The following is a 14,078-nucleotide window of genomic DNA, read 5'->3' as shown; positions in this document are numbered from 1 at the left end:
TGGTCTCGGCCCAGCAGTCCAGCCTGTTCAGATCCCTTTGCAGAGCCTCCCTACCCTCCAGCAGGTCGACACTTCCTCCCAGCTTAGTGTCATCTGCAAACTTGCTGAGGGTGCACTCAATGCCTTCATCCAGGTCATTGATAAAGACATTGAACAGAGCTGGACCCAGTACTGAGCCCTGAGGAACTCCACTTGTGACTGGCCTCCAGCTGGAGTTAACTCCATTGACCACCACTCTCTGGGCCCGGCCATCCAACCAGTTTTCAACCCAGGAGAGTGTGCGCCTGTCCAGGCCAGAGGCTGACAGTTTCTGAAGCAGAATGCTGTGAGAAACTGTGTCAAAGGCTTTACTGAAGTCCAAGAAGACTACATCCACAGCCTTTCCCCCATCCAGTAGTTGAGTGATTTTGTCATAGAAGGTGATCAGGTTAGTTTGGCAAGATCTGCCTTTTGTAAACCCATGTTGACTGGGCCTGATCACCCGGTTCTCTTGCGTGTGCTTCATGATAGCACTCAAGATTACCTGTTCCATGACTTTCCCTGGCACTGAGGTGAGACTGACAGGCCTGTAGTTCCCCGGATCCTCTCTGCAACCCTTCTTGTATATGGGCACAACATCAGCCAGCCTCCAGTCTAGTGGAACTTCCCCAGTCAGCCAGGACCTCTGGAAGATGATGGATAGGGGTTTGGAAAGGACATCCGCCAGTTCCTTCAATACTCTTGGGTGGATCCCATCCGGCCCCATAGACTTGTGGACGTCTAGCTGGGCAAGCAAGTCTCTAACCGCCTCCTCTTGGATCACGGGAGCCTCAATCTGCCCCTCTAACTCTTGGATTTGTAAACAGAAGGAACAACTTTCTTTGCTATTAAAGACTGAGGCGAAGAAGGCATTAAGTACCTCAGCCTTGTCCTTATCCCCTGTCACTGTTATTCCTTCTGCATCCACTAGAGACTGGATATTCTCCCTCGTCCTCCTTTTCCTGTTAATGTACTTGTAGAAAGACTTTTTGTTGTCTTTCACAGACTTAGCGAGTTTTAATTCTAGTTGGGCCTTGGCCCTCCTGATTTTTTCCCTGCACGATCTCACTTCGTCCCTGTAGTCCACCCAAGATGCCTGTCCTTTCCTCCAGAGCACATAGAGCTTCTTTTTCTTATTGACGCATCTTGAGATCACCCTGCTCCACCAAGCTGGCTTTTCCCCCCGCCGGCTCCTTTTCCGGAACACAGGGATGGCCTGCTCTTGAGCTGATAGGATTTCATTTTTCAAGAGCGCCCAACCCTCATGGGCTCCCTTGCCCTGAAGGACTGTTTCCCACGGGACTTTGCTAATCAACCTTCTGAACAGGCCAAAGTCTGCCCTCTGGAAGTTTAATGTGACTGCTTTGCTAACCCCCTTCTTAATCCCACCTAGAACTGAAAACCCTATCATCTCATGATCACTTAATCCCAGGCGTCCTCCAACCGTCAAATCCCCAACAAGACCTTCCCTATTCACAAACAGCAGGTCTAGGAAGGCACCCTCCCTTGTTGGTTCGCTAACCAGTTGTGCAAGGAAGTTGTCTTCGATGCACTCCAGGAACCTCCTAGACTGTTTCCTTTCTGCTGTATTGTACTCCCAGCAGACATCCGGAAAGTTAAAGTCTCCCACAAGGACAAGAGGCAGAGATTTAGAGACTGTCCCCAGCTGTTTATAGAAGAGTTCATCAGCAGCTTCTTCTTGGCTGGGTGGTCTGTAACAGACTCCTATCACAAAGTCCCCTTTCTTGTGGGCTCCTCTGATTTTAACCCATAGGCACTCGATCCCGTCCTCACCGTAATCCAGTTCGAGAGTTTCAAAGCATTCTTTGACATAGAGGGCTACCCCGCCTCCTATCCTACCCTTCCTGTCCCGCCTGAAGAGTTTATATCCCAACATAGCTGTAGTCCAGTTATGTGAGTCATCCCACCACGTTTCTGTGATGGCAATGACATCATAGTCACCTTGCCCTACAACAGCTTCCAGCTCATCCTTCTTATTGCCCATGCTGCGTGCATTGGTGTAAATGCACTTCAGCTGGGCTGATGAACCTTCAGCCCTCATAAAGGGAAGAGAGTTTATTCTCGATTGACTGGTCCTTGGAATAACTAATTCCACAGACCCAGTTTTATCCTTACTGTCCCCACTTATACTCGCCCTCACTTGCCCTATTGTGGTGTACTGGTGGTCCTCTCCAGCACACCATTTCTCAGCCGCCGGTTTCCCACTTCCAGGCTCATTCCCAACTAGCCTGGTCTCCTCCCCTTCCCCCTTCACATCTAGTTTAAAGCTCTATTTAAGAGCCTAACCAGATTTTTAGAGAGAACTTTAGTTCCCCTTCGAGACAAGTATGACCCATCCCTAGTAAGAAAACCTGGGGGTGGGTGGGTCACCCCATGATCAAAGAAGCCAAAGCCTCTCTCCTCACACCAGGCTCGGAGCCAGGCATTAATCATCTGTACGTTCCTGACTTCCTGCTCCATATTCCTTAGTATTGGGATGGAGCTAAACACCACTTGAGCTCCAGAGCCCTCAATCATCTTCCCTAAATCCCTGAAGTCTCTTTTGATGGCTTTCAGCTTTCTGCGCTGTAAGTCATCATTACCTATTTGAAATACTAAGAGGGGATAGTAATCCGTTTCCTTCACCAAGGAAGGGAGTTTTCTATTGATATCCCTCACTGAAGCCCCCGGCAAGCAGCAGACCTCCCTGTGGAGCGGGTCCGGTCTGCAGATGGGACCCTCCATTCCTTTAAGAAGGGAATCCCCTAAGACGATCACTCTCCTCTTTTTCTTGACGGAGGATGTTTTTAGGGCCCTCCGAGGATGCTGGAGCCTAGGGAATGTTTCCAGGCTGTGGGGACCATCTCCTTCTTCCACTGCTTCTTCCTGGGGAATAGGTTCTACCTGCAGCATTTCATATTTATTTCTGAGGGCTATCTGGGGGTTAATTGTCTGGGTGGGGGGAGCAGGTTTCCTACGCCGGACAGGAACCTGCTGCCATCCCCCAACTCTTGTTCCCCCTGCCTCACAGATTATAGGATCAAGCTGCTCCGCCGCATTGGCTCCAGCAGCCTGCTGGGTTTGTGCGAGGGCACTGCTCCAAAGATCTATGTCCCTCTCACATTCCCTGATAGTCCTTAACCTATTCACCTCCTCCCTCAGCTCTGCCACCATGTGAAGGAGTTCTGCGACTCGTGCACAGCTCCCACAAGCGTAGCCGGTATCAGAGGCACAGGCTGGTGTTGGAGGGGGGCATTGCCTACAACCCAGGGTCTGCGTGGCTGCATGGACCCACTGAGGCTCTGTCTGGGTGGCAGTATCCATCCTGCTCGCTGCAGCACCCGGAGCAGTTTTAATCTTCTGCCTGGTAGGCAGGATATGGAAGTGGTGGAACGCATCCAGAGGAGCATGAGGCCCATACGCAGCAGCTCCCTCCTTTTTATGTATATCTACAGTCTCCAGCTTTACATGGATGCTTTGTGGGTGATCAAGCACAAGCAAAGCAAAGGTTGCTCATATTTTTTCTACAGAACTACAGGCTGAGCTCCTCGGCTGAACCTTCCCAAATGCTCTTCATTCTGACACAGAATGTTCTTGTTTATGTCTATCATTATGTGGATTTGGTGTGGATTTACTTCTCCGAGTTAAACAAAAGAACACATCCATTTACTTGTTGGGCAGCTATTGTCTAAAATCAAACAGGTATGTCTCTGTTTGATGAACAAACTCAGTTCATCCATCTGGAAAGCCTTTTCCTTCCAACACATTGTCACCACGTAGCCATGCCCTGACTACCAACAACAGTGGCATTAGCCAAGAGCTTCCTTGTATTTATTTGGTTTGCCTTCAGGAACCACGTCCTGGTTCACAGCTTTGACAGTTACAAAGGTAAGAGCTCTTTGTATATTCCTCCAAGATGAGGACTAAAACACTTTCTTAAGCAGTCTACATCCCAAAGCTACCACAGAAATAATCTGGAAGGGCCAAATTCAACTTCATATTAAGTAAGTGTCCTGCCCATACCAATCCAGAAATCATGGTTAATACATTGTGAGGTCTTTCACTGGGATCTTTTTAAGCTTTCTATAGCGCACAGCCAAGAGACACCTTTGCAGTTGTCCTCCAAAGTCATCATGAGTCATGGAAACAGCTCTGCAGGTCTACGTCCATTTGGTGTATCTCACCAGTCCTCTGCCCTGACTTAAATCAGATGGGCAAAATCCAACTCACTCTGTTTAGTTCAGCTCACCATCAGCTTTTCCAGCTGGGGGTACTGCTTCAGCCCTGTTGTCCAGCAGAAATCAGTGACTGACATGAAAGGCTGAAGGCAAGTCTCCATTTGAAGGCACTCTTGTCCCTCTGCCACTGTCTGTTTTTTCTGCTCTAACTTAAAGGTGCTTTTCTAACAAATACCAGCTCTTTTAGCAGCAGACGCTAAAGACTGCGGGGCGTAGAGCGGTTACATTTAGCTTCCAGGTGCTAAAAACTTCTTGTGACCCTTTAATACCTGCTTCAGGTCTCCTAGATTAAAAGGCAAAAGCTTACTAGGAAAAAGAAATAAACAGATAAATAAATAATTAAATAAATAAACAGAAAGCCCAGAAGCCATCCTATATCAGTCCCTAAAGGGCAGAGCAGCAGGATGCTCTGGCATGTGATAACGTTACCTGCACCACACAGCAATACTTTATCCCGAGTCAGGATCAGCCTTGACATGTTCAGAACTGTCTACTTTTCAATTCTCCTCTCCTGCTTTCTTTTTTCTCTCTCTGTGTATCCTCCAAAGGGAACAGCTAAATCAGTGAATTTCGCTTTTGTTTGCCTCTCCTCTCCCATTTCCCAGGTATTTTTTATCTGATCCTTGCACTAGGACTGATTTGTTTAACGTCCTCTTTTTGATTAACCGGTTTCATCCCTTCTTAAATGCAGTTTTCTAACAAGCGAGCAGCTTAGACCAAACACATACATGTCCCAATCCAGCTTAAGCACTGCTGTTTAAGTGCAGTTCTGGCTGGTTTATGCCAGGGTTACCTTAAAGTGGAAAAGCCCATAAGTATGCTACAATCAGATTTAAACATACACACGCACACAGATACACAGGTTCTTGGCCAAATGTCTGTCTGTCTAACACACATTCTAATCCGGTTTGTGCCCATCCAGAAAGGCTGGTTACACACCACTATGATCTCCGTTTAAACTGCGGTTGTAAAATTAATTTTATTTGCTCAAGGCAAACGATGTCTTTGTTTTCCTTCCACCTCCTTATGCAACCTTCATGCGGCACATACCTGGATAAAATTATCCCCAGGACTGTCCCCTCCACTGGCTTTTGGTACACACAGCAGCAAAGAGATTCCCCTGCATGCTCCTGCCTCTCTCCTTTCTCACTGTTTGATGCCTGCACCAGCACAGGACCTTGAAGACAGAACTGCTGCCTCGGATATTCTTTCAGAGTTCGCTTTACCATGTGTCCAAAAGTTCAAGCGTGTGGCTGACCATCAATTCTCTCTTAGGCTCCTTGTCTGTTGATGCAGCTTTAAGTAAATTACCTACCTTCTCCTTTCCTACCAGTCAGGCCAGCTTTAACAAGGGCAACACGAAACAACTCTTGATTTCCTTGGAAACGGGCAAGGCTTAATTGCGTTGACAGTGCCTTGAAATTCTCAGGTGGGCAAGATGTTGACTCCATCCTGACCTGCATCACCACACAGTATTAACATGCATGGCCTCTAATCTATTTCTCACCCACCTCCCTGCATTTCCCTCAAGACATCAAGTGGCAACAAATAGGAGGAAAATCCTTTTCCTCCCTGGAACTCCTTTTTATTCCACAATTTATTTTCATGAGATGCCTCAGTCTCAGCAAGGTAATCCTGCCTGTGGTGCTGAGCAGCTGTGACTCACGCTGAAATCCATGGGAGCGGAAAGCAAGCATCTTGTCACAGAGACCAGGCTTTAACCTCGTCTTTACTCTTTCAAAATCCGACAGGTTTGTCTTGAAATAGAAAAAGTGCCTCGTTTACTGAGCAACTTTAACACATTTCAGCAAATTATTCCAGGAACACTATGTCCATAGGAGGGAATTTTACCTTAAAAAGGCAATTTGAAAGGCAATCTAGCTGTAAACAAAAACTCAAACCTGTATTACCTTCAAAGCTTCAAAGGGAAGGAAGCAAAGCACCTGGCAAGACAAAGAGAGATCCTAATCTCCTCTTGCAGGACAACTCCCCTGGCTCCAGCTTTTGGTTCTTTGCATATAGAATGATTTGTACCCAATTAAATGTCTTTTTACCCAGCGACACACAGACAGTAATTCTAAGGTGGCTGAATCCAACGAATACAGGTATCCTCTGACAACTTGGAAAGGCAGATCAAAGAGAAATTTCTGCCAAAGAGGCAGGGAAATTCAGATGGCAGCTCTCAGACCTTGATTTAATGCAGCTTGGTCCCGGTGTGCGTTCCTGCAGGTGTGGTGCATCATAATGGCATGGGTTTGGCATGACCTGGGTAACTCTCACGTGTCAAAGGATGCAGGTCACTGAGAACAAAGGTCAGCCAGACCTTTGTGCCATCCCAGGATGTATTTTAGCTACACCAGATGTTTTACAGAACGATGTCGTACTTTAGGTCACTTAAATACATTTAAACCTTTTTCTGTTCTGACATAAACACATTTCTTTGCTACAGGGCATAACCTGCTGTCTCCTTCTGAACTAGCTGGATGGGCACGGTTTTTGATAGTTGGATTAACCATTTAACGTGCAGAAGCCAAGGTTCTGATCCCAGGAGGAACTACCAGCGTTTTTGCTGGGAGAGAGCTAAACTAAAAGGAACACAGAGTTCAGCTGAGGAAGCCTAAAAAAAAAAACTTGTTGACATACAAATCAGACCATTATTGTATTCCATGCATTGCAAGCTCAGAACTTTTCTTTAAGGATTCTTATCTCCAAAGATGTTTGCACCCTCAGCTGCACACGTATTAAAACTGCAGGATCGCTGCTCACCTGCCTGTTAATTAAAGCTTATGTCAGCACTTCCATTACAAACCTCTGCCTTTTCAGAGTTTATAATTCAGCCATAAAACTTTGCTCTAGGCTGAAATTTATCATTAAAGGGTCTGCCTGGAAGGAACCCATTCTTTTCTGTTTTAGAGTCCAAAGAGCCTATAGCAGTAAACCAGGGATTTTATTCTAAAGGCTGCCACACGAAAGCCTCAGCCGTTTTCACAGGAGCACTGGGTGAGATGTGCCTTCCAGACTGGCTTCCGGGTGCTTACTGATCAGGGTAGGGGGCTGTAGTCTTAACATTGTAAGTTTTAGGAATTATGGGGTTTTACACCTGAGGGCCAAAGCCTGTGTGTATTTAAATACCAACGAACATCTCTGCCCTCACTCATTCCCTAATGGGGTACGGATTTGCCACCCTTCACCCCCCACTGAGCCCCATGGGGATGCCAAGACTCAATTTATACTCCAGCACTCAATCAAATCAGAAAATCATAGAGTAGTTTGGGTTGGAAGGGATCTTAAAAGCCCATCCAGTTCCAACCCCCCTGCCATGGGCACCTCCCACCGGATCAGGCTGCCCGAGGCCCATCCAACCTGGCCTCGAACACCTCCAGGGACGGGGCAGCCACAACTTCCCTGGGCAACCTGTTCCAGCACCTCACCACTCTCATAGTGAGAAAGTTCCTCATGTCCAGTCTAAATCTGCCCCTCCCCAGTTTATACCCATTGCCCCTCATCCTATCACTACAAGTCTCTGTAAATAGCCCCTCTCCAGCTTCCTTGTAGCCCCTTTCAGGTACTGGAATGTCACTAAATACAGTGGGACTCGGCTCTCCAGGTGCACAGTTTAGGCTACAACCTTCACACACCAACACTGACAACAGAACAGCCCAAACTGTCCTCATGTTCAGGAAAGGCGCAAGTGGGGATGTATGAAGGGATTAAAATGACAGATTGTTTGCCCCTCACTCCTCTGTTGTCAGCTTTCACTCTTGCGCCACGTAGTTTTTGGAGAGAGCACACAGAACAGAGGCAGAACTAGTTAGCAATGCATTTGAAAGGCCTGTGATGGAGATGGAAGCAAGTTCTAATACTTTGCTCCTGTGTCTCACACTGACATTTGCAAAACACTCTGAGGCTTGCAGATCCAGCAAAGAAATGTCCCCATCAGCCGCAGCACTGGTAGGTAGGACTCTCTAAAGTCCTTAAATAATGTTCTCTTGAGGAAACACTGCCTCTGCTGCACTGAGGCTTCTACATATTAAGTCTTGTCACAAAAGTCATCAGATAGAATTATCTGCACTCCCCTGTCCAGACAATCTGATCTCTACAAAGCATGAACCATTACTTAAACATTTGTGCAGTGTCCAGCACGCAGTGGGTACCTCCACGAGGAACAGTAAGAGCAGCAGCAATTGTAGGAGCAGTAGTGTTTTCCTACTGGTTTTAACTCTCGAACTGAACAGAACGTTTACCTACAGCATCAGAAACTACTTTTAGCAAAACAAAACATTAGTAGTGCACTGCTATTTGTAAGCAGATCCAATGGACCAGATACTGATTTCTACAGCATCCACGCACAGATGGAGCAGGTACAGAAGCAGATTAAGGTATGCGCTGCGCATTCTCCACCCCCTTCTGGTCCACCTTCCCCAAGAAGTTTTACAGCTGCACAATTACTTTTTCCTGGTTTAGAAAACAAGCAGTATGTGCCAGGTTCAACCATTTCACTCAGATGTGGCAACTGAATATAAAAGAGGAGCTTTTAATATCCAGTTGTCTTTTTCCAGTGCAGAAGCAAAGTTCTTCAGCGCTGTTTTTAAAGGATCAGAGAAGTTTATGACTACTAGCAACAGAAAGGAAATGCACTGTGCTCAGGATATCAGCTGGCCCTGAGGTCACAAAGGAATATTCATGTTTCTAACAGGTTATCTTCAATTTATCAATTTCCACCTTTTTAGGGTCTCTGGCACTGCAGGAAAGCAGACTTTAAAACCCATATACAGGACTGATTTGGCAAACCTTCTCTTCTCAAAATTCAGACTTCAATTATCATTCCTTTTATTCATGCTTTGTAAAACACTAGTCATTATTTTAATGTCAACTTTTCTCCAAGCTGATGTAACGACTCCTGTACTGCACTTTTGCAGCTGTGGTTCACTCCATTTATACTTCATGTTGCAAAACACAGACCCCTGTTGGCTCCAATACTTCAACAGTGCAGTCAGATGCCTACATGCATAAGTTTTTGCAGGACCAGGCTGTCTCAGTGGTATCAAATCATTTAAAGCTTCTGCCAGCCAGTGATTCTTGCCATTAACAGACACAGGCTCACCTTGTAAGGCAGCACTGCTTAAAGTTGGCTGAGCACAACACAGCAACACCTGAGCAATGCAGAAGCATCAGTCAGTTTGGTTTTCAACGAGCAAAGAATCACCTTTGCAAATGTAACACAGACTCTCACATCAGGAAACAGAGCTGTGCCACCCCAACCTTGCATTCTGCCAAAAAGGGACCAGAATAAATGTATCAAACCCAATAACGGGCTTTGTTTACAAGCCTGTTCAGTTCCCTACTCCAACAAAAAAAAATACTGTTTCCCCCCGCAGGCAACTTTTCCCAATATATAAAAAAAGGAAAGGGTATGTGGGAGAAAGGGGAGAAAGAGGAACAAGGGAGGAAGAAAAATACCCGCAGCACTGACAGTTAGAAATGTTCATTTACATCTAACAGCATCCATATGCCAGTAACATATCATAAACTCTTAGCCTACCATACAAAGAGGGTGCCCCAAATTGGTACCTGCAAGAGGTCTCTCGGAAGGAGATGTTTAAATCCCAGTGGGTGTGTATCCTGTTAACAAACAAACAGAGAGGTCAGTGACACACGCTGAACACTGCATCTCTTGCCACTTAAAAGATCTGCTCCACCATGATGACCCACCCATGGCCCTCTCAAACTCCTAAAAGATCTACTCCATCATGACAACCCACCCTTGGCCCTCTCAAACTCCCTTTTCCTGGCTCTCACCCACAACCCCTGCCCTTCTGAGGGTGGTGGGATGAGTCACACCGCACACACGTGGCAGTCTGGAGTGCCCACTGCACGGGTCACAGTGCTGCAAAAAATTATCTGCAGGTGAGAGAACTTCTCTCTGCTGCCTGTGGTTTCCCTAATAGGTTGTAGGGACTGCAGGATGCTGTCTCAACCAGGGGGACGTGTTCAGAGGAAGCAGAAGGAGCTAAGCATTGGCATTTGAAAACCCAAATGCATCTGTGCTGCATTCCCTCCTCCACACTCACTCCAGCTGTAAATAAATTATTAGCAATTTCCCACCTCGGAAATTAATTTCATATATTCTGTCACTCTGCCTGCTGACAAGCAGGAATAGCAGATTCGAGATGAACAATATCCTAAATTAAGACAGAGCAGCCAAGTGGGATGGTTTTCTGTTATTTCCCCCCCTCCCCTTGCTTCTAGACAGCATCTACACCAACCCAGAGGGCTAAGGCAGAGCTTGACCTTCTGTGGTCTGGTGTTCCAGAGCTGATCTCCCCCACCACCCAGAGGAGGGCTGTGACCACCACTGTTTCTATGTGTCAACGTGATTGATGAGAAGCTCAGCCATTTGAGACCAAACTGGCAAGCAAGGCCGTATCCTTGCACAAACCCAGTCCCACTTCTCTCAGCATCTGCCAGGGAACATGCTGGTTCCTAGCTGAGCGTGTAAATCAGCTCCTGCAGATGTGGCTTCCCAAAAGCGTTAAACAGAAGGGGCTGCAAATATCACAAGTAGCAGAAGCCAAAGGCACTTTTGTGGATTTTGGGCATCCCTATTGCTTTCCTGCCTCTGTATTCAACTAGAAAAAGCGTGTGTGTATCTGAAGACCAACTAACTGCAGAAAAAACCTCATCTAAAACCTGCTGAAGTAAAAGAGAGCCTTTCTTCTGAATCAAATGTGGTCTGAATTGGGCCAGAAAACACTTGAGCATGACCAGTGAAGTCAATAGGACTTAACTCGGGTTTGAGTGTCTGCTTAAGCGCTTTCCTGAACGGGTGCCCCTGCTTCAGCCTAGTTCAGAAATCAACCGAAAACAGCTCTTAGCACGGAAATCATTTCACCTCCAAGACGTGCTGCTGCTGCAAGTTTTACTAATGTGACAGCATACCTTTTGCACTCTTCATGCAAGACAGGCTCAGAAAGGGAGCCTGGCTGCTCTCGGAGTAGTTCTTTTAGGGGCAAGTAGTTCTTTCAGTAGTAGATATTAACTCCTCCCCAACAAAGCTGAGCTCAGAACTCTACTTAGGAGTTCTACATGTACCTAATTTTCCGTCTTCTTCTTCCTCCTATGTAATAGTTTAAAAAAATCTACCTTAGCTTTCAATCTTCCCAACGTTTTCTTTGTAGATACAAAAGGCACAGGTGCTTCCCAGCTACCGAGCTTATAGCAATAACAGTCGTTCTTCAAACTTAAAATTTAGACAACATCAGAAAACTTTCTGGCAACGATAGGCCAAACTGGAGCACTGAATAAAATTTCCATGAATTCAAGTTTGGGCAAATTCTGAGACGTGTTTGGACTCCCCAGGGAAGCTGATCTGAACCCAAAGTTCCAAGCAAGTTCAAGCCAGCCAAAAGCCCTGATGGCCGTCACAGGCCGGGAAGGGTCTGGCCTGCTCTCAAGAGAGAGAAATTGGTGGAGGGTGGTTAAGCCTAATTTTGGATTACAACATTTCCTACATACACAAAACCTTCATAAAGCCCTTTTAATTCCAGCTCAGCACCTTGCTCAGTGCAAATCCCCAGTGGAAGTGGGGAGGAGCTCCAAACACTGCGCAGCAAGGAATTTTGTGGGACCAGCTGGAAACTCAAGTCTGAAAAGGAACCTCGTGATTCTCCTTTTTCTCTGTCCATAAAACATCCTCTAGTGCCCTCAAAAATGCTGAAAGGCCTTGGCCCCAAGCTATACATACATTAAACACAATGCTTGTCTGATTAAAACTCCGTGCTCCCTTTCCCAGTGAAAAATTTACAGTCCAGAAAGCCTGTGGTTAGGGTACCCTGCCCCATGGGCTTCTGAAGGCAATGTGCGTTTCCTCCAAGCAGTGCTAAGAACCTAACAGGGGACCACAGTCCACTCTGGACCACGGACATGCTCCTGTTAGAGCCCTGTGTATGCTGCTCATGGCAGAGGTGATGCGACTGGACGGGCTTTGAGGTCCTTTCCAATCCAAACCACTCTATGACTCTATGATCGGAGCAGAAGCTTCCCTGGATTCCGGGCTCTCTAGATTGGGTTCAGTCTCTAAGGTAAATTCTCAGTCTTCCACAAAATCTAACTTCTCACGATCTGTTGCTGCTACTGACACAGACAGACTGCAGACAGTGATCCTGACCATCACGTGAAGGCATGACTCACGAGACTTAGCACAGCTAAACTTCAAAGTATAAGAACATGGCATTAGAGTTGTAAGTAGGGGGAGGGAAAACCTCGTACCAAAGGAATAGCTCAGATCTACAGAGAGGCAGAAACATCTATCTGCCGAGATGGATAATTAAACACCCATATTTAGACAAATGAATAGGTGAGAATGAAATTAAATTCTAATTATCTTTTTTGCAGGGAGGGAGGAGGGACAGGGAGCAGAACCAAGCAGTCATTCCACATCTCTGCCGTTATTACATATCTGAGGCTAATGTACGCCCTGCTTTAACAGGTTATTCACCCCATTGAAATCAACCCACTAATAACTTGCAAACTATCAGCTCCAGAAGCCCGTCCTTGGGTTGTACAGAGTGGGGAGCAGGAGCCGGTCCCGTACAAACTCATAACAGAAAAGGAGGGGGGAAATAAAATCCACAGCCAAGCAAGCAAGGGTGTTCCAGCTTCTACCATCTCTCCCCCTCCTCTCTTGGACACCACAATCAGCTAGAAAGTGTTCAATAAATGACCAGATTGGCCCCACAACAGGAGGAGACAGGATCTCCGTAAGCAGGGAGGGAGGCTGAGGAGTACGTGGGCTGGGGAAACAACCAACCTGCTGCATCAGGTGCTGCAGCAAGAAGGGAGCAGAATGGCAGTGTATGGTTTGTGCAAAAAAATGAAATCACTTATATGTGTATGTGAACCAAAAAGGAATGAACGGGTCAGACAGAAGGAGATACAGGGAGCAGCCAAGAGCACTTGAGGGTCAAGATTTCATTTGCTTTCATTCTCACACCTCACCTTTCTTTCTGGTTTCCTATCTCCTTCCTAGGCAAGAAGGGATTTCTTGCTGTTTATGATATTGCACCCTGCATCATCCCTGAGAAATAAGTGACTGTTCTCTCTCTCCCCCCTTAAATATATGTCCTCATTATGTCAATGACATGCTTCCTGGCACTCTGGACCAAGTCCAGCCATTGCTTCCCAGAGGGATCTTTAATATATTTATTGAATACAGGAATATTATTAAGTGGTGCATGGTTCAGAGAAAGGGAGGGAGGGAGGGAGGGAGGGAAAGGAGAAGAGAAAATAAAGGGTTGCAGAAAAAGGAAGAAAGGATTGACAGAAAACAACCAGTGGAAGCTGTGAAAGACAAGTGTCATAGGGCAGCAAAATATGTCTCCAGCCACAAATGGGGCCCTGCCTCCCTCCATCTCTTCATAGCAATGAGAAAAAGGGCTGTCGAATCTAGTCTAAGAGCCATATTCACAGTCAGAACCCTGCTCTGTCATGTGTCTGGTCTCCCTTCAGTCATGCACTTCTGCAAGAGCCTTGTCAGCTTAGCCCAGACTGCAGGCATGCTCTGGCTTGGGCAGCAGGTGAAAAGCAGGGTTGTGTGACATCTTCTGCCATAAAACCGAGCTCTACCAGGAGCAAGGATGTCCCACATCTCCCATCCCAGGGCAGCAACTGAAAATAAAGGGTTGTGTGGCATAATCTGCCATGAAACTGAGCTCCACCAAGAATGGGGATGTCCCACAGCTTTCATCCCAGGGCAGGAGGGAAAGAGCAGGGCTGTGTGGCATCACCTGTCATGAAACAAAGGTTCATCAGGAGCAGAGATGT

The 14,078-nt window shown here is 46.6% G+C and overlaps 1 protein-coding gene across 8 annotated transcripts in view; it reads right to left on the bottom strand.

The window, feature by feature from the left end:
* SAMD11 (sterile alpha motif domain containing 11) overlaps positions 1 to 14,078 on the bottom strand; it is a 233,663-nt gene that overhangs the window by 73,521 nt on the left and 146,064 nt on the right. For 7 of the 8 annotated variants that reach the window (XM_054085465.1, XM_054085467.1, XM_054085466.1 and 4 more), the window contains one exon: positions 9,828 to 9,878. The exons of the other annotated variant lie outside the window; for it this stretch is intronic. In XM_054085465.1, coding sequence (XP_053941440.1) covers positions 9,828 to 9,878 — 51 coding nt within the window. The remainder of the gene's footprint in view (positions 1 to 9,827; positions 9,879 to 14,078) is intronic. 8 annotated transcript variants of the gene reach the window in all.

The sequence above is a fragment of the Cuculus canorus genome, chromosome 21 (assembly GCF_017976375.1).
Source record: "Cuculus canorus isolate bCucCan1 chromosome 21, bCucCan1.pri, whole genome shotgun sequence".
Taxonomy (NCBI): domain Eukaryota; kingdom Metazoa; phylum Chordata; class Aves; order Cuculiformes; family Cuculidae; genus Cuculus; species Cuculus canorus.
The sequence above is the reverse complement of the archived record's forward strand: the minus strand, read 5'-3'. Positions and strand labels throughout refer to the sequence as shown.